Source organism: Hypanus sabinus, chromosome 4, assembly GCF_030144855.1.
Source record: "Hypanus sabinus isolate sHypSab1 chromosome 4, sHypSab1.hap1, whole genome shotgun sequence".
Lineage (NCBI taxonomy): Eukaryota > Metazoa > Chordata > Chondrichthyes > Myliobatiformes > Dasyatidae > Hypanus > Hypanus sabinus.
The window spans coordinates 115,515,016-115,536,627 of record NC_082709.1 but is presented as its reverse complement, the minus strand read 5'-3'; the positions used below and the strand labels follow the sequence as shown (position 1 = coordinate 115,536,627).

General features: G+C 39.4%; 1 protein-coding gene across 6 annotated transcripts in view; it reads right to left on the bottom strand.

Annotated features, from left to right (window-relative positions):
* The window catches only part of LOC132393125 (ribosomal protein S6 kinase alpha-3), a 110,868-nt gene that overhangs the window by 51,819 nt on the left and 37,437 nt on the right, over positions 1–21,612 (bottom strand). For all 6 annotated transcript variants that reach the window (XM_059967962.1, XM_059967960.1, XM_059967963.1 and 3 more), the window contains 6 exons: positions 13,521–13,640; positions 9,133–9,214; positions 7,315–7,395; positions 6,319–6,398; positions 1,726–1,832; positions 1,527–1,564 (listed from right to left, as the gene is read on the bottom strand). In XM_059967962.1, the coding sequence (XP_059823945.1) occupies positions 1,527–1,564; positions 1,726–1,832; positions 6,319–6,398; positions 7,315–7,395; positions 9,133–9,214; positions 13,521–13,640 (508 nt within the window). The remainder of the gene's footprint in view (positions 1–1,526; positions 1,565–1,725; positions 1,833–6,318; positions 6,399–7,314; positions 7,396–9,132; positions 9,215–13,520; positions 13,641–21,612) is intronic.

Below are 21,612 nucleotides of genomic sequence, written 5' to 3'. Positions count from 1 at the left end.
CTTATCAAATGGCTTGCTGAAATCCATATACACTACATCTATGGCTCTACCTTCATCAATGTGTTTAGTCACATCCTCAAAAAATTCACTCAAGCCACGCTGACTATTCCTAATCATATTATGCCTCTCCAAATGATCATAAACCCTTTCTCTCAGGATCTTCTCCATCAACTTGCCAACCACTGAAGACTCACTGGCCTATAAGGGAATAACATCTGCAACCCTCCAATCCTCCGGAACCTCTCCTGTCCCCACTGATGATGCAAAGATAATTGCCAGAGGCTCACCAATCTCCTCCCTCGCTTCCCACAGAAGCCTGGGGTACACCTCGTCCAGTCCTGGTGACTTATCCAATTTGATGCTTTCCAAAAGCTCCAGCACATCCTCTTCCTTAACATCCACATGCTCAAGCTTTTCAGTCCGCTGCGTCATCCCTAAAATTGCCAAGATCCTTTTCCGTAGTGAATACTGAAGCAAAGTATTCATTAAGTATCTCTGCTATCTCCTCCACTGTCACACTTGATTCTCTCATGTCTTATTCCCTTGCTCTTCACATACTTGTAGAATGCCTTGGAGTTTTCCTTAACCCTGTCTGCCAAGGCCTTCTCATGGCCCCTTCTGGCTCTTCTAATTTCATTCTTAACTTCCTTCCTGCTAGTCTTATAAACATCTAGATCTTTATCATTACCTAGTTTTTTGAACCTTTCGTAAGCTCTTGCTTTCTTGACTAGATTTACAACAGCCTTTGTACACCACAGTTCCTATACCCTACCATCCTTTGTCTCATTGGAATGTACCTATGCAGAACCCCACACAAATGTCCCTTGAATATTTACCACATTTCTTCCATGTTTCCCTGAGAACATCTGTTTCCAATTTACGTTTCCAAGTTCCTGCCTGATAGTCTCATATTTCCCCTTAATCCAATTAAACGTTTCCCTAACTTGTCTGTTCGTATCCATCTCCAATGCTATTGTGATCACTATCTCCAAAATGCTCTCCCACTGAGAGACCTGACACCTGACCAGGTTCATTTCCCAATACCAGATCAAGTACAGCCATGATGTATACAGCATACTATATCTTAGAATAAGCAATATAACATTATTTTCATGGCACATAAATACAGAAATGGTTCGAGATATGAATACACACACACACACACAATTGAGTTGTCAGGGGAAGCCAAAGCAGGGGCAAGAACTGGAGAGTGGAGGGAAATCACACAGTCAGAACTAAGTTTTTAGAATGGTCTAAAGGTGAAAGCTGGAAGGACTTAAAGACAATACTCCAGAAAATGCAACTAAATGCACAGATACCAGCAGTAAGGTCCAACTTTTTTTTTTATACAACTCTATGTCCCTGATACTTGTATTATTACCAATGACTTCAGCAAATTTTTTTGTTATCTGTAACAATTGTGTCCCCAATCACTCATGAATAATGAGGACAGCATGTTTTATGCTGTTAACAATTTATGATCTCATCTAATGAGTAAAATCGGCAAAACTAATGAACTTACTCACCTGTCAATTTAATATGGCCCTCTTCATCCAGCAAAATACTGAAAGGGAACAATTAAAGATAATTCCTTTAAATAATACTACAAAGGTTCTTTGCAGAAAAAAGGACAGGCAGAACTAATAACAATCAATCACGTGCAAAAAAAAGCAGAGACTCTGCAGATCATACAGGGGAAAAAAAAGCCCAAAATAAACAACTTACTTTTCAGGCTTTAGATCTCTGTAGATAATTCCCAGACCATGAAGATGATCTAAAGCAAGTGCCAACTCTGCAAGATAAAACTTAACATCCTCCTCCGTGAACATGACCTTGAGAACAGAAATAAAGTAGAACATATTCAAGTAGGAGATACTTTGAAGGTACAGTACATAAAATGCAAGAAAAATATCTTTGGATAAACATCTAACAATTTTTAATCAATTTTACATAACCTTTTCCGTATGAAATGACATACTATCCTGATAAGAAAATCTCTACCCTAGACCAGGAGTTCCCAATCTGGGGTCCATGGACCCTCTGTTAATGGCAGACCCATAGCGTAAAAAAGACTGGGAACCCATGCTCGAGATACAAAGCTAGTGCAATGAATCTTGAGTCCAAGAACATTATGTAAAACAATGTACCATACAGTCTGAGATGAAAAAGGAACCAGAATCAAGCTCAGAGTGTGGGGTGGGTGAGGCGTTAGGGAGAGAATTGCAACTGATGGGAAGATTAAAAGGTTTTTTTTAAAACAGATCTTTAGAGTAGCAGCAAGACAGAAAATTGTATAATGTACTGCCAAATGACTAAATATTTAGCAGTCAAAACTAGCATGTGCAAATCACAACACTGTTGAAACTGAAGGGGATCACTAGAAACATAGGTTTGAATAATTTGATGAAGAGCTTTGGAAGAAATGATAGAAAAGGAAATAACTTTCCAAATGTGTAAATAAATGGGCAGAGAATGAAAGACTAATAAAAAAAATAGTTTTTCCCTCCATTATCTTAACAGGCTGAAAGGACATTTATTGACCATTCTTACTTGTGAAGTAACAATTTAGAGATTTTCATAATCCAAAAATAAAAGCCTTAAGCTGATTAAAAACAATAGGATGGAAAAATAGGAACACATTCCTATGTGGAAGAAATAAGTAGAAATAATGCAAAACTGATACTCAATTTTGCTTTCTTGGTTATGTTTTGAGGTAGCCATTTATGGCCATGCTTCACCAAAATTGCCCATCTCATATTTTTAGCAAAAGAGGCAAAGAGTCAATTATAGAAAAGTACAGCAAAGAAACAGGCCACTTGGCCCATCTAGTCCATGCTAAACCACCTAAACTGCCTACTCCCATCAACCTGCACTGGGACATAACCCTCAATACCCTACCATCCATGTACCTATCCAAACTTCTCTTAAATGAAATTGAGTTTGCATGCAATCACTTGTGCTGGCAGCTTGTTCCACACTCTCACGACCCGAATGAAAAGGTTTCAAACTTTTCACTTTTCACCCTTAACCTATGACCTCTGGTTGTAGCCCCATCCAACTTCAGTGGAAAAAGCCTGTTTGCAGTTACCCCCACAATTTTGTATACCTCTAAAAGATCTCTCAATCTTTTACATCTTAAGGAGTAAAGTCCTATACTATACAATCTTTCCTTATAACTCAGGTCCTCCATACCAGGCAACATTCTTGTAGATTTTCTCTATACTCTTTCAAACTTCTTAATATCTTTCCTGCAGGCAGGAGACCAAAACTGCACACAAAACTCCAAATTAGGCCTTGCTAATGTCTTATACAACTTAAACATAACACCCCATCTCTTGTACTCAATATTCTGACTTATGAAGGGCAATGTGCAAAAAAAAATGGTTACAACCCTATCTGCGTGCGATGCCACTTTCAACAATTTATGGACCAGTATTCCCAGATTTCTTTGTTCCACCACACTCCTCAGTGCCCTACCCTTAACTGTGTAAGACCTACCCTGGATGGTCCTACTGAAGTACAACACCTCGCACTTGTCTGCATTAAATTCCATCTGCCATTTTTTTAAAACTTATTTTTTCAGCTCGTCCAGATCCCACAAGCCATGATAGCTTTCCTTGCTGCCCACTACAACTCCAATCTTGGTGTCCTCTGCAAATTTGCTGATCCAGTTAACCACATTATCATCCAGGTCATTAAAACAGATGACAAACAACAGACTCAGCACCGATACTTTTGACACTCTTCAAGGCACAGGCTTCGAGTCGGAGTGGCAACCTTCTATTGCCAATCTCTGGCTTCTCCCACAAAGTCAATGTCTAATCCAATCCAATTTACTACCGAGTGACTGAACTTTTTTGACCAACCTTCCATGCAGGACCTTGTCAAATGCCTTACTAAAGGGGATAGGATAAAAAGCTTGTCTATATAACTACTGCCATGGACTTCTTACAGACTCTGCCATGTAACTCAACGGGAAAGAATCAAAATAGATCAAAAGTACAGTTACTTAGATAGTTACTGGAAAATTCTCTTGACCCCTCTGGACAAATGTAACTAGTTGAAATTAATTCTTCCAATGGATGTACTGGTCTTGTGGAATCCGAGAAGAGTGGTTACACTGAAATGCAATTTAGCATCCCAACTGCAAGGCAGCAGCTGGAGGGTGTGGCAGTCAACTCCAGAACACTGTCAGTGATGGAGCAATTAAATACTCAGCTGACCGAAGGGATGGAAAAGATTTTAAATAAAACAGGCGATGGAGCGATTTCAAAACAGAAATGAAAATAAAAAAAAACATGCACAGTAAGTCAGCTCAGGCCAGAAGGTTCAGCATCCTTCTAGGATGGAAAGAAAAGAAAATTAAGAGTTCCTACACCTGATATTCAGGTGGGTTGGATGATGGGATGTCAGATAGAGAAATAATGAAGACTATATGAATAACGAAGAAATAATAAAGATAAGCTAAAAAAGGACACTCATGTGATTTTTACATGGGTGAATGCCCAATGGCTGTGTGACATAGCCCATATATGAATGGCCTGGTTCATTGCAGAGAGGTTTGGAAATTAAGCTTATAGCAGGAAATAAAAGATAATGTTGTTCAAATCTTCCAGTATTTACTGGGAGGAAGTATTTGCTCAGAATACAAATGCCTAATAGGGTGACTAATCAGCGGAACTTGAATTGTTAAGTCTGGTGTGGTTGGAAGCTGATGTAATGTTTTTATATATCTTAGGCAGAGAGAGGACATGGACATGCAAACAGCTAAGAATAGATCCTGGGGAAGTATAAAGGCACTTGCAGGATAGGGAAGTCTTTGCCAGCACTTCTCGGCCTTCAGAGAGATGGATAGACATAAACAGAACCAGGCAGGGGCTGCCTCTCCCATATAGATAGTTTAGGAATTGAAGATAAGATGTTAACCATAACAGAAAATTGAATCAGAGTGACTGGGAGGCATCAATTGCAATGATCAGTGTCAAATATATAATTCTGATGACAGCATTTCAGGACTTGCATAAGGACATCTAAATTTGTACAAAGGGGCAATGACGTTTAAATTTCTACCAGTATTTCTGAGAAAAAGAATTTGAGGTTGTATATTGTATACATTTCTGACATTAAATGTACCTTTTGAACTTATTGAGATTTACTCAAATGTCCCTCAAACAGGAGGCTGAGAGCTTCAGCTTTATACCCAAGTAGTCCCTATCATTATTTCATTTTCAATAATTAGAAACAGAAATCTACAGCACATAACAGGCACTTCAGCCCACAATGTTGTATTAACCATGTAACCAATTCTAGAAACTGCCTAGAGTGTCCTACCACATAGCCCCCTAATTTTCTAAGCTGCATGTACCTATCTAAGAGGCTCTTAAAAAGACCCTATGCATCCTCCTCTACCACTGTCACTGGAAGTGGATTGCACACACCCACCATTCTCTGTGCAACTCCAGTTCCCTTTGCACAATTGACATCAATGGATCTGGAGTTGAGAGGGGGATCAGCTTTAAGTTCCTCAGCATACACATCACAGAGGATCTCACATGGTCTGTACATACAGGCTGTGTGGTGAAAAAGGCGCAACAGTGTCTCTTTCACCTCAGACAATGGAATAAGTTTGGTGTGGGCCACCAAATCCTTTCTACAGGGGCACAAATGGGAGCATCATGACTGGCTGCATCAATGCCTGGTGTGGGAACTGTACCTCCCTTAATCACAGGACTCTGCAGAGAGTGGTGAGGACAGCCCAGTGCATCTGTAGAGATGAACTTCCCACTATTCAGGACATTTACAAAGACAATGTGTAAAAAGGGCCATTGGAAGGATCACTGGGGACACAAGTCACCCCAACCACAAGCTGTTTCAACTGCTGCCATCTAGGAAACGGTACCACAGCATAAAAGCCAGGAACAACAGGCTCCAAGACAGTTTCTTCCACCAGGCCATCAGACTGATTAATTTATGCTGATACAATTGTAGTTCTATGTTGTATTGACTGTCCTGTTGCACCTATTATAAACTACTATAAATTGCACATTTAGATAGACGTAATGTAAAGGTTTCATTCATGTATATGAAGGATGTAAGAAATAAAGTCAATTCAATTCAATGAATGTTGTGCTGCAAATGGATGATGGAAGGGAATATTGGTGAACTCACCACCTGAACTAATTTCTTTGGACTGAGTGTTTTGACACTACCACTGAAGCATGGGGAGAACCGTTCTCTATATTTCAAAGCAGAGCAAGACCATTGGTCTCTGTCTACTGCTACTTAGATAAAAATGTATTGCACATCTGAAGTTCTTACCTCCTTGGACAGCCGTGTAAACAAATCACCTCCCCTGAGAAAATCCAACAGAAGGTAGAGTTTCCCTTCAGTCTGGAAAGCTTTGAAAATATGTTACTTTTATTATGGGCAAGATTTAAACACTAGCAGTGAAGAATTGAATTAATAAAGCATTGCTCACAACCTCAGAATATCTCAAAGCCATAACATTTTTAAAGTGCAGTCACAACTATGAAACAGGAAATATGACAGGAAGGTATAATAAACAATGGACTGGACTTTATAGCCAGTGATGAAAGCAAGTTACTCAGAATTTATTACATTTATTGATACCCAAAGATTTTCAGATAGCTGATCAGCAAGTTATACCTTTCTGATATCACAGCCACAAGACCTGGTGGTTTCTCAGCAAGATAACCAATGGAGAAAACTCAGGCTGAACAATCTTACTAAGAAATTAAATAAGGACTGCAAGCTATACATCAATAAAATCTTGGAATCAAAATGTGGCACTGGAGGATAAAAATGACTAAATACAAACTTTAATTCAGTACCCAACAATAATTAAAAATACAAACACTGGAAATGTCACCTAGTTTTCAATGCCACAAGAATTTCATGAAAATAAAAAAAAATACTTCCACATGAATAGACACAGCTGACCATTTTCTGGTAAATTTATTGGATAACTGCTGGTTATCCATGTGCAAATAGTGCACCTTTGCAGCCTTTATGGATTGTTATGCCAGGTCCATCAAAGTGTCAAAGCAATACACTGGACAGAAAACTTCTTGTCACTTTTCTATATTCTCATAAGCCATATTTCATACATCTGATTCTAGATAACCAAGGATTAGTCATAAAAATGGAAAGCACCTTAACTTTTAAGTTCATTTTGAAAGATTTCAGAACGCAATTACTTTCAGCATCTAATGATAATTATTCATTTAATCAATTCCCACCAATATATTTCAAGAATATTGCAATTAGTCTAGTTTAAAGGACAAAAAAACTCACCATAGTGTAACTTGACAATAAATGGATGATTCACTTCAACCAAGATGTCACGTTCCATTTTAGTCCGAACACGATCTCTTACTATGACAAAAGTGTAAAGGAAGAAAGAGCTTCAATAAGCAAAGTTGCTAGGAGCAGCAAATGTTGTGCCATTGATATTAAAATATTTTGTTCACTAAATTAGTACTGACAGATTAATACTAAACATGCAAAATTTGTAAAACGTACTTAAGCTATCTTTTCTGATGCTGATTGAATTACATTTTTTTCCACTTGATTCATAGCATTTAAATGCTAGTAATATTTACATTGCAGAGATACACAAAGATCATGACTCAGCTCAGTATTATCATGCTGTCAGGCAAGTGCTTCTAGGACTTAGACCCTATATTAATGGTGATGATATTGCTTGTGGGACTTAAAGGGCAACTTGCATATGGAAACATTCCTGTTATCTATGGTCTCTGCTTTTCTGTATGAAAAGTCACAAATATCAAGAGAAATTAATGTTATGTGGATTGGGTTACAGCTTCACTGTTTATCCCTTCCCTTTCTTGAATAGTGACAGCTCTCCAATTCTCTGATGCTATCTCTACAGCCCCAAAAAAATCTTAAATGTTTGATCAATGCATGCTTATTTTAAATTTTAAGATTTAATTCTACAAGAGCAAATCAATTCATCTTTTGTAATGCCATTATTTATCCAGTAGTTTTGTACCATAAATTCTCATACAACAGGCAAATGTAATATTAAATAATTAAAAAGTAAACACTAATTTGAATTTGGTACATCAGATTCAAATGCAATTCTGTTTATGGACTTTCCCCCACCAGCCTACAGCACAATGCAACCCACTTTCAGTAACTCAGATGTGATTACAAGCTGTAAGTATTTTTGGGAAAAAATGCAAAGCTCTGAACAATGCCTGTCTCAACATGACAACTTTGTTTAACAGGCCTATCTTTGAATTAAGTTCTCGCATTTTCCAGTGTCTTTAAAGTTATCAACAGAATCTTGCCCTTGATGCATATCACAAGTTTCCTGTGTTTCATTTTAGTTTAACTTCTATTTCCTTTATCACTGAGAACATTGGCTTTGGATGTTCTCATTTGTGCCTGAATTATTACCTCTGGCCACCCAAAACATTTGGAATGACTTTGCAATTGACTTGTGCTAAGTCAATACACTATTTTATCATGCTCTTTATTCCTTCATTTATGTTCACAAGCTCCCTTATTTCTTGCACAATCTGTTTTATTCCCTTCCATTGCAAAATGTCCTGTCAAAGTGCACAGCAAAAGTGTGTAATGTTTTGCTACACCAACCATGTTAAAAGTGTGAAGTTCATTTTCTATTCCCATCTCCTTATCGCTCTTGGTGGATCAGAAGTCAGTTCTACAAATTATTTAAGTGGCAGAGTCAAATCCCAGCCAAATAATATTTTCATTGTATAGCACTGCACAGGATGCTGACTCAGGGCAGGGACTGTAAGATTATTGGTTTATGCTTGTTGGACAGTTAAGTACAATATACCCCATGAACACAGGCTGTGGGGATGTCGTGCAAAGAATCAAGCCCTAACCTAGTAAACTAAATATACTAAAATAAACTAGTCACGTTCTTAGGATTTTAAGCACAGAAGTTCTGCAATTCACTTGTAATGCTTCAACTTTACTGGAAAACCTATACAACATTTATTCAAAACAGGGAGTGTGGGGGTAATCATATCAGAATATTTTGTTACAGCATTGCGAACAGGGTGATCCACTCTGAACATCAAGCACTTAGAAGTCGTATTTAAAAGAATGAAAAATCACCTTTTAATGTAGCTTTTTTAAGCACCTTCATAGCATAAAGATGACCAGCATCACAACCTTGCGTCTTTCTAACCAGAAACACCTAATTGTAGGAAACAAACACAATTTAGACAACACATTCACATAACATCTTTAATGTAAACAAAGTTGAAGGCATAATTAGACAAAAGTTGCCACAAAGTCATCAACTAAAGCCTAATCAGATAGGCATTTTTCTAGATGAAAAAGAGAGATGGGTTGCTGCGGGGAAATGAAGTTCTTGGGACTAAGATTTTTAAAGACACAGGACATTGGTGAGTGTCAGGAAAAGCCACATCCAAAGTGGAATTATGAAAATAGCACAAGATGTAAACCAAATACAGTCGGCCCTCCTTATCCGTGGGGGATTGGTTCCGAGACCTCCCCCCCCCCCGCGGATACCAAACAACACTGATGCTCAAGTCCCCTATTTAACCCGGCTCACTGCGGTGGTCTTTAGGACCCAGCGGAACCCCTGACCTTATTTAACATGCTCAGTGCAGTGGGCATTAGGACCTGGCAGTGCAGCTCTGAGTCCATGATGTTTCTGTTCACGAAAATAATCACGATCACGATTGAAAATAAGGTGGAAGTAATAAAGCGATTGGAAAGAGGTGAAACGCCATCAGTCATTGGAAAAGCGTTAGGCTACAGTCGGTCAATGATAGGAACAATTTTAATGGAACAGGTGAAAGGCCCTGCCCGGATGAAAGCTACTCTTATTACTAAGCAACACAGTGGTTTAATTATTGAAATACATATGTTTCTTAAGTGTTTTATATGCATAGAAAGGTAAAATGTGTACTATATACTAAGAAAAACGTTTGACTATCTGACACTAAATAATACCGGATGTAGCTGTTCCAACTTCAAATCCGGCTTAAAGACGGACTCAGGAATGGAACTCATTCATAACCCGGGGACTGCCTGGACTTTTAAGTCATTTTTAGATTGCTTATAATACTTAATACAACGTAAATGCTATGTAAATAGTTGTTATATTGTATCGTTTAGGGAATAATAACAAGAGAAAATAGTCTGTATGTGCTCAAACAACGAGTGCTGGAGAGAGAACTTCTGGGTTTTCCTGATCCGCAGCTGGTTGAATCCGTGCATGCGGAATCCACAGATAAGGAGGACCGACTGTAAAATTAAAGAGCCTATAGATGCTGGAAATCTGAAAGAAAGAACAGAAAATGCTGGAAATATTCAGTGGGTCTGGCTATATCTGCAGGAAGAGAAACAGAACTGAGAGGGAAACAAAAGTCTGTCCTATCCCCATGCTCCTTGTCTGTTCAAAAACTTTGGACAGATGGAACCGGGAGCGGGGGAGGGTGATGAGTCTAGGTAAAAGTGAAGGAGGAAGGAGAGGGAAGGCTGAACAAACCTGGTGGAAGTGGGATATTGGAAAATTTCCCAATATTTATACTACTGGGCAATAGTCTATCCAAGTGGAATATGGTACTGGGAAGGTGGGAAGAGGATCTCTTACAAGGCGAAGCCAGGATATGATGATAATGTATAAACAAAGATATCTTAGCAATGAGTGAGTGGAAGCAGACTAAAAAATGTAGGAGATACAAAATGAAAAGCAGGGAAAATGCTCAACAAGTTCTATTGGGCACATCCTCCACTCCAAGAAAACAAAAGGAAAAATCAATAAACAAACTGTCCACAATAAGGTGCTAGCTGTGGAAGTGAATGCGAGTTCCCCATTGCAGGTCACTTTAATCCTCCACTCCACTCCTTAACCCTGTGGCTACAAACCAGCAGTGTAATGGTACATTCGTCTGAAGGAGTGAAATACAAAATGCTCAAAAACTCCAATGGATTTGACTTGTAAAGAAGACAAAGTCCGCCAAAATATTCTAATATTTGTCATTTGTAAAATATCAGATGTTCCTGAGTTTTTAAGTAAACATTTTCACACTGAATAAGAAGTTCAGTTTTAATTGCCATGCAATTACACACGACTACAGCCAAATGAAACAGTGTTCCTCCAGGGCCAAGGTGCAAACCATGGTATCAACAGTCACCCACAGCTCAAGGCACATATAGTACATATAATTACGATGGCAGTAAAAAATAAAAAGCTCAGGTCCCTGAGTGTCATGGTCTATAGACTGATGGTGCATGGGATGTTGTCTGGGAGCCACATTTCTGCAAGAACAAACATGCAGCAGTCCTCAGCTAGTGCAGCCACAGATGAATACAATCCAGCTTGTCTTCTACTAGAAAGCAGCACAAACTATAAGTGACAGCCCCTCACCTAGCCCAGACACTAACTTCTGCCTCTCTCCTCCCTCTAACTTCTATAGATTGGACATCTTTCTGTACAGTCTCAGTCCAGTCCACTCCTGCCTACCCAGATGCCACTTAAAACTACTGGAAGGACTCAGTGGGTCATTGTTTTTGTTTCAATAATTTGTTTACTTTACGTTCTAAACAGTTTCTGAACTATTTTTTCCACTGCAACATTTGCTGACTTTCAATGACTTATCTCAGCCTCATTTTGAGCTCTGCTGTGGCAGTACAGATGGAACATCTATACATCTCTGTCTTATTAAACCCACAATTTTTAATCATTCAGAATTTCCTTCCACAGCAAGGTAAAAATGATATTTCTCCAGTTAAGATAGGAGGTTGAATCCTGCTGAGGTTAAGGCTTCCTTAACTGTTCACAGCAGCGTAATGGTTAGTGTAACCCTATTACAGCTGGGAACAGTGGAGTTCGGAGTTCAACCCCAGTGCTCTTTGTAAGGCATTTGTACGTCTTCCCTGTGGAATGCATGGGTTTATTCCGGGTGCTTCAGTTTCCACACACAGTCCAAAGATGTACCGGCTAGTTGGTTAACTAGTCATTGTAAACTGTCCTATGATTAGGCTATGGTTAAATTGGGGGTTGCTGAATGGCACAGCTAGTAGGACCTATCCCATGCTGTATCTCTAAATTTTTTTTGCATGAGCTCTTGCAAAATCCATTTGCAGAGTGTGGTTATTTTAAGATTAGAATTACTGCCAAACAAGCATATAGTTTGAGAATAAATTACATTTGTGATAAAACTGACCAAAAATAATACCAATGAGTTGTAAGACGCCAGAGATGCTATCACTATTATAAATATGTTAGAGCTAGATTAGCACAAAGTCATGCACAAGACTCTCAAACAAGAGAAAATCTGCAGGTGCTTGAAATCCAAGCAACACACAAAATGTTGGAGGAACTCAGCAAGCCAAGCAGAATCTATGGAAAACAGTACAGTTGACATTTCAGGTCAAGACCCTTCAGCAGGACTTGTTTGTTCATTCATCCAACCTCCAATGTCAAAATTACTGATAAGGACAGCATTACACATCCAAATAACTTGTAGCACCCCTGGAAGTTCCGCTTCAGCGATACATAATCTTCAGCGAAATGTCACTTGAAAACATTTTTCAAAACAGAAGCAGCAAAACCAAAATTCAGATAAATATATTAACATTTCAAGCAATTACTATTTCTCTTTTATGCTCATTTTAACTTTTGAGTGCCATTTTTCGTCAATAAAGCTTTGAGCTTTTCATTACCCAATCATTCAAATTGTATTCTTTATTTAGGCTTTCACAATTTGGAGTCTTTAAACAGAAAATACTTCAATGATTTCTCAACTAGCACCTTAAGCCAGGTTTAGTGCAAATGTGTTTTATTCCCCATATTTCCTTAACTTATGTCATGTTGAATTAAGGGTGAAAATATTAAAAATTAAGGCTTTGTTGACTATCTAATGAAAGGTGGAATTATCTACTGCTTCACTTCTCTAACTTCATGCCTAAGTTCAACTCCCCACAAGACACTACTAATCATTAAACCCACAGTTTTTACTTGTTAAGCAAATACTTGTTAGCTGTCCGAATGATGATCTCTCAACAGTTAATCTTGAAAGCTAACTCAGCAGCGTTTCAGCAGACAGTACAGGTGCAAAAACAAAACTTCAGTAACCCAGCTTTAATTTTGACCTCCATTGCTGTTTGCAGAATTTGCAGGTTCCCCATGACTGGATGGGCTTCCCCTGCCTGCTCTGCTCTTCCCTTATCCAAAGGACATACTGGTAGGTTGATCAGCAACTGCAAATTATAGCTTCATGTCAGATGAATTCACTGTGGGGAAGGGGTGGTATTAATGGACTTTTATGAAAGATTGGCATGGAGAAAAATTACTAATTTATTAATAATAGAGCAAATCGTCTTCTCTATTGAGAAAAAAAATACTATTATCGAATATTGAAAGAATTACAGAATACTGTATAAACAAGAAAATTTAGAGGGATGATTCCACATCTTTAATACTATTTGTACATTAAATATTTTCAGGTTAATTTTAATTCCTTTACCTTTCCAAAGGATCCTTGCCCCAGAACTTTAAGTATCTCAAACTGCGTAGGGTCCGCCTTTTCACAGCCTTCTTTAACAAGGCACGTAATTGGTATCTCTTGCTCATTTTCTTCATCTTGCTAGAAGGGGTGAAACACAAACATTCAGCTGTATCCAAGATTTATTCATCAAATGAATGATGTAACTGAAGTTAGATTGACAAATAATTGACAGGGCAAATATTTAAAACACTAGTAATGTCCTTAAAGAAGAATTTAAGGTCAATTTTATTTCGAGACATGCATTCCATTTGTCTCTATACCTTGGAAGCAGATACTGAGTTGACTATATTGATAATCATAACCAATGCAATTAACTCCTTAAGTAATAAATGTTGGCATTTCTGGCAATGCCCACAACCTCTAAATTAATTTAGTGTCCTGGGTTATGTTAAAATGCCAAAAGTTTACATTAAGATTTACCCACTCTGCTGATGCACTGGGCATTGAACTTTAATGTCTGTCGGGTGGCATCCATCATTAAGGACTCTCACCAACTATATGTCCTCTTGCCATAATGCCAGAAAGGAGCTACAAAAGCAGAAGCAGTTTCTTTCCCTCTGCCAAATTTCTGAACAGTCCATGAACATACCTCGCTATTTGTCCTTTGCACTATTTTATATTGTAACTTATCCCTTGTACGGTACTGCTGCCACAAAACAAATTTCATGACACATGCAAGTGATAATAAACTTGATTCTGAGATTTTGCTCTCAATGTAAAGCTATATTGCAAGGAACAAGAATAACGAATGAGTTTGGAGTCAACGAGTATGGCTTTAAACAGTTCATTAGAGACAAATAATTTATAACTTTGACAACTTCATTTAGATATAAAGCGCAGTAACAGGCCCTTTCAGCTACATGAAGCTGTGCCACCCAGTTATATCTCTGTGACCAAATAACTTTCTAAGCCATGTGTCTTTGGAATGTGGGAGGAAACTGGAGCACCCGAGGATCCCACAGGGTCACTGGGGAAAAATACAAACCCCTTACAGACTGCAGCAAAACTGAACCTGAGTCGCTGGCACTTTCAAAACATTTTTATCTATGGTGCCAAAGCTCAATGGAAAGCCACGTCTTTGCTTTTAAAAAAAGCTGATTTCTAACAAACCACCTGGGACTATTAATACAATCAGTGAAAGCCAGTGTTCTAATTTGTTGCCATTCAAAACTCTGAACCACCATCTACCCAGTATTCAATGACGAGACGAGCACAAAATGCAACTTGTTCTTCATCCCTCATTCTGCTTGCCCCCTTCCAAAATTCATTCATTTCTCCTGCAACTCCACAGCAAAATTATGGATCATCCAGTATCCAAGTGGATTCCTTCCATCTCTTGAAAGCAGTTAGCATGATAAATATTCACAAGCTCGTTACTTATGGGAACCATTATCCCATTCTGTCAACTTGGAAGCCACAGGTATCCTGATGCCAAATAGTTAGCAGTAGTCAAATTATCCAGTCCATTGTTTTGCTTTCAGTTCTTTCCCTACTGGTCATTACATTTCATTCTCTCAGTGGCAAGTTGGAAAGGCACCTTTTCTACTGGATATTCTTTAATAAGATATATTTGGTCAGATATTAAATTCACCAGTTATGCATCAAATCAGGCTGCAATGTCATGAATGTAACTCTTAAAAATGCCCCACTGCATTACCTTTATAGTTTTTGGATTATATGGTGATTTTTTTTTGGGGGGGTGGAATATCACTCTTCAGAAGAGACTAATAAAAGAGATGTGAACAGAAAATTTTCTTTGGAGTAATGTACAAACCCATTTCCTGAAAAGTTGGGATATTTTCCAAAATGCAATAAAAACAAAAATCTGTGATGTTAATTCACGTGAACCTTTATTTAACTGACAAAAGTACAAAGAAAAGTTCTTCAATAATTTTACTGACCATCTTAATTGTATTGTGTAAATATACACAAATTTAGAATTTGATGGCTGCAACACACTCAACAAAAGTTGGGACAGAGTTAAAATAAGATTGAAAAGTGCACAGAATATTCAAGTAACACCGGTTTGGAAGACTCCACATTAAGCAGGCGAACTGGTAGCAGGTGAGGTATCATGACTGGGTATAAAAGTAGCGTCCATCAAAGGCTCAGTCTTTGCAAGCAAGGATGGGTCATGGCTCACCCCTTTGTGCCAAAATTCATGAGAGAATTGTTAGTCAGTTCAAAAGGAACATTTCCCAGCACAAGATTGCAGAGAATTTGGGTCTTTCAACATCTACAGTACATAATATTATGAAAAGATTCAAAGAATTCAGATACATCTCAGTGCGTAAAGAGCAAGGTCAGAAACCACTGTTGAATGCACATGGATCTTCGAGGTCTCAGGCGGCACTGCCTAAGAAACCGTCATGCTACTGTGACAATTATAGCCACTTGGGCTTGGGAGTACTTCGGAAAACCATTGTCACTTAATACAGTCCATCGCTGCAACCAGAAATGCAACTTGAAACTGTATTACACAGGGAGGAAGCCATACATCAACTCTATGCAGAATCACCGGTGAGTTCTCTGGGCCCGAGCTCATCTCAGATGGACTGAAAGACTGTGGAACGTGTGCTGTGGTCAGATGAGTCCACATTTCAGCTAGTTTTTGGGGAAAAAACGGGTGTCGAATTCTCCATGCCAAAGATGAAAATGACCATCCTGATTGTTATCAGTGAAAGGTGCAAAAACCAGCATCTGTGATGGTATGGGGGTGCATCAGTGCCCAGGACATGGGTGAGTTGCATGTATGTGAAGGTACCATTGACTCTGAGGCGTTTATTAGGATTTTAGAGACATATGTTGCCATCAAGGCAATGTCTCTTCCATGCTTATTTCAGCAGGACAATGCCAGACCACATTCTGCACAGGCTACAACAGCATGGCTTTGTAGACACAGGGTGTGTGTGCTTGACTGGCCTGCTGCCAGTCCAGATCTGTCTCCTACTGAAAATGTATGGCGCATTATGAAGAGGAGAATCAGACAACAGAGACCACGGACTGTTGAGCAGCTGAAGTCTTATATCAAGCAAGAATAGACAAAATTTCCAATTTATCCTCAGTTCCAAAACGATTAAAAAGTGTTATTAAAAGGAAAGGTGATGTAACACAATGGTAAACATGCCTCTGTCCCAACTTTTGTTGAGTGTGTTGCAGCCATCAAATTCTAAATTTGTGTATATTTACAAAATACAATTAAGTTGGTCAGTAAAACTATTGAAAATCTTTTCTTTGTACTTTTGTCAGTTAAATAAAGGTTCACGTGAATGAACATATCACAGATTTTTATCTTTATTGCATTTTGGAAAATATCCCAACTTTTCTGGAAATGGGGTTTGTAGAATTTGATGGTATACAATCTCGGACTAAGCATTTAAAACAAAGATGAGGACTTTAAAAAAAACACTTCCAGGGCTGCAAATCTGTGGAATAAATGGTTTCTGGGACTTTTGAGGAACTGAAGACAATGGGAATCAGCCAGGAAAAAATAGATTGAATTGTATCTGAGACAAGCAGAAGGTCATTTCACATCAGACTCCTCAAATAATTTAAAATCTCTGAATCTAAGAAACAATGAAATTTCTGACAGTGGCTCCACGGTAAGACCTCAGCCATATGGCACCTTAAGATCACTCATTGCTTGGAACTCATTCTACATCCTGAAACACCTCTTCAGCAGAAATATTAGGTTATCCAGGTCTGCACATCCAGAAGCAAAAGATTGTGGGCAGGCACCATCTATCTTTTCTGATGGGTGGATGCAAAAGGGTCAACCAAAAGACTAGGGTCCAAGATAGAGTTCTTTGAGAGATAAATTCTAATATTATAATATTAAACCCTGGGACAGATGTACAAAAAAGATATTCGAAGGAACTATCATTTCTTGGGGTTCCAAGTTTTATGTCATCTCATTCAGTTCCTGCGTATTTGGACCATATTTCATGCATATACTCACTGGAAAAAATGACAAGTCCATGACAGCTCTTACAACTGTGGCTAACAACAGCTCCAACATTACTGAACTGGAGTGGACTCATTGCCCTTCTGCCCAATAGGGACAGTGATGCTCTCCCTCAGCCTGAATTACAAGATTTTTTTCTCAGCCACCTGTTTGGCCAGTGTCTGTTCACTTGTTCCACTCCAACCAGTCCTTTACAGTCTCAGTCAAGACACAACAACCACAACCTGGCCATGGATCCAATCCAAGACAGCGGGTCTGTCAGTTGCCTATCTTTTCAGGAATTCATGTTTGGATTTGGGCTGATTTCACGGCCCTGATATGACCTCAGCATGCTGATCACCGTAGCTGGTTAAAGTTAGAGTCCCTGATGGAGCACTTTGCTTTTGGGAATTGGGGGTGGTTACAATGGTCAACTTTGCCAGCTATATCCCACCCATGTAAAATCAAGTGCTGTGCACAAGGACACGTGAGGATGAGAGGTGATGGCCCACTTGGTCAGCTAGTCATCCAGGGTGCACAGGAGCTGGCAAGTCTGGAGTTTGAGGTCTAGAGTTCAGGGTCTTGTCATCAACTAATACCAGAGTCGATACCAAACATTGAAATCTGACGGTTGATTGCAAGTCCAGAGGTCGAAACCTGATAGCCAAAGATCTGGATTCACAAGTCTGAAGTACACTGGGGAAGTCAGAAGCCCTTTCTCCACAAGTCTGCTGGAGTTATGGCAGCCTGCCCTGGGATTGGAGAACTGTCTGTAGGTGGGTGGGAGAAAATGGGCTTGTTTTGCTGTTGCTGATTTGCTCATTGTGTTTTGTATCGTTCTGCTGAACATTGTGGGCATGTATGCTGGCACTGCAATGTGCGGCGATACTTGTGAGCTGTCCCCAGCACATTCTTGGGTTGTGTTCACTAACACAAACAATACATTTCACTGCATTTTTCAATGTATACATGATAAATTAATCTTAATCTGAATTATGTAGAGTGGCATAGTCCCAGAATGGTTCCTTCTGTATCATTAGCAAGGCAAGTTCTGTGATTTCTTCAAGAGTTAACAGATCAGCTGAGTGGTTGGTCATGGAGATCACTCTCTCTGTGCTGTTCATGTAGTTCTTGCAGTCACAAATGGCAAACCAACAGGAGCCAGAGGCAAAAATCACCAACTGATTGGGGGAAACTTAAATTGGGATGTGTTTCTCTCTGCTCTTGCTGGCGTAGGAGGGAGCACCAGCTACCTGATGTAGGGCCGGCCTGAATAATAGTGAGTTGCACAAAACTAAGCAAATGCTTCCCATAAATCCATCATTTTTGGTGCCTAGGACACACAAAAGTGAAGCAATCTTCACTCTTGGGAAAGAAATACTTTGAGAAAAATTCCACAGTACCATTTTGAAAATCAATTTAAAAAATCCACTTGTAGGAGATAACTGTGAACAAATTGGCTGCCATATTCCCTACCTACCTTAAAACTGTATTCACAATTTCAGAAATACTTTCCCAGCTTTAAATCAATTAAAATGGTACATCCTGTTGCAGAGTAAAAACACAAAGATTTTGCTTTCTGAGTAATCTGGTAAATAGAAAGCACTTTACCAATTACTTTATTTATATTGCAATGAGAAAATATTACTTAAAAAAGGATACTTGATACTAAACATTTCAAACCTCAGACACTGGAGAAACCTGAACAAAAGTAAAATGCCCAATGCAAAAAGCTGCAAATGATTTTGTTTGTGAATTTATCATGAATTTACTGCAAGAATGGTGTAACTGATACTTAGGAATGATAAGATACAGGATCCTCAACTTCCTAACTGGAAGACCATAGTCTGTGTGGATTGGTGATAACATCTCCTCCTCACTGACGATCAACACTGTCATACCTGAGGGATGTGTGTTTAGCCTGTCTCTATATAAACATGACTGTATGGCTAGGCATAGATCAAATACTATCTATAAATTTGCTAATGATATGACCATTGTTGGTAGAATCTCAGGTGGAGATGAGAGGACATACAGGAGTGAGATATGCCAACTAGTGGAGTGGTGCCACAGCAACAACCTGGCACTCAACATCACTAAGACGAAAGAGCTGATTGTGGACTTCAGGAAGGGTAAGACAAAGGGACACATACCAATCCTCAGAGCGATCAGAAGTGGAGAGGGTGAGCAGTTTCAAGTTCCTGGGTATCAAGATCTCTGAGGATCTAACCTGGTCCCAACATATAAACGTAGTTATAAAGAAACCGAGTCAGTGGCTATACTTCATTAGGAGTCTGAAAAGATTTATCATGTTAACAAATACACTCAAAAACTCTACCGTGGAGAGCATCCTGACAGGCTGCATCACTGTCTGGTATTGGGGGGGGGGGGGGGGTGCAGGGGGTTGCTACTGCACAGGATCGAAAGCTGCTGCAGAGGGTTGTAAATCTAATCAGCTCCAGCTTGGGTACTAGCCAACAAAGTACCCAGGACATCTTCAGAAACGCAGCATTCATTATTAAGGATCTCCAGCTCCCCGAGCATGCCCTTTGTTCACCGTTACCATCAGGTAGGAGGTACAGAAGCCTGAAGACTCACACTCAGCAATTCAGGAACAGCTTCTGCCATCCAATTTCTTAATGAACATTGAACCTTTGGACACGACCTCACTTTTTAAAAAAATATAGTGTTTCTGATTTTTGCACATTTTTAATCTATTCAATATACGTATACTGTAATTGATTTACTTACTATTATTTTTAATTACTTTTCTCTGTTCTATATTACGTATTGCATTGAACTGCTGCTGCTAAGTTAACAAATTTCATGTCACATGCCAGTAATAATAAACCTGACTTTGAAAAGATAGTAAAGTGTTGGTGTTATGGCTTTTCAAAGTGACAGCAAAATATAACAAATGTGGAAATACAACCAGAGAATGAATTTCAAACACAAAATGCTGGAGGAACTCAGCAGGCCAAGCAGCATCTATGGGAAAAAGTACAATCAACATTTCGGGCCAAAACCGTTTGGCAGGACTGGAGAAAAAAAAGTTTAGGAATAGATTTCAAAGGTGGGAGGAGGGGAGAGAGAAAACCAGGCAATAGGTGAAACTTGGAGGGGAGGGATGAAGCAAAGAGCTAGGAAGTTGATTGGTGAAAGAGACAGAAGGCCATAGAAGAAAGGGGGGGGGGGCAAGGAGCACCAGAGAGAGGTAATCGGCAGGGAAGATGATAATATGAGAGAGGGACAAAGGGATCAGAAATGATGACGGGGTTGGGGGGGTCGGGGGCTAAGCATTACTGGAAGTCTGAGAAATTGTTGTTACCCTGACAGTGGAGCAGGCAATGGATGGGGATATCAGAATGGGAATGGGAAGTGGAATTAAAATGGGTGGCCACTGGGAGATCCCACTTGTTCTGGTGCAAGGGCGCAGATGCTTGACGAAGCAGTCTCCCAATCTACATCGGTTCTCAAGGACATACAAAAGGCCACAATGGGAGTACTGAACACAGGACATGACCCTAACAGACTCACAGGTGAAGTGGTGTATGGGCAGGTGTTGCACTTGTTCCATTTGCAAGGATAAGAGCCAGGAGGGAGGAACAAATGGACAAGGAAGTCATGTAGGGAGTGATCCTTGTGGAAAACAGAAAGTGGGAGGACAAGTGGAACCCTATCCCTGGTAGCATGGTGTGAGGATGGGTTAATAGCAGATGTGTGTGAAATGGAAGAGATGTGGTTGAGGGCAGCACTGATGGAGTAAAGGAAGCCTCTTCCTTTGAAAAATGAAGACATCTCCTTCGTTCTAGAATGAAAAGCCTCATCCTGATAGCAATTCTGGCAGAGACAAAGGAATTGTGAGAAGGGGATGGTGTTTTTACAAGTAGCAGGGTGGGATGAGGTATAATCCAGGTAGCTGTGTTGGTTTATAATAGACATCAGTGGATAAGCTGTCTCTGGAGATAAAGACAGAGAGTCTGCAGGGATCCCTTCCTATGCAACTCCCTTGCCCATTCATCCCTCCCCACTGATCTCCCTCCTGGCACTTATACTTGCAAGCAGAACAAGGCTGCATTTGCCCCCATACCTCCTCCTTCACTACCA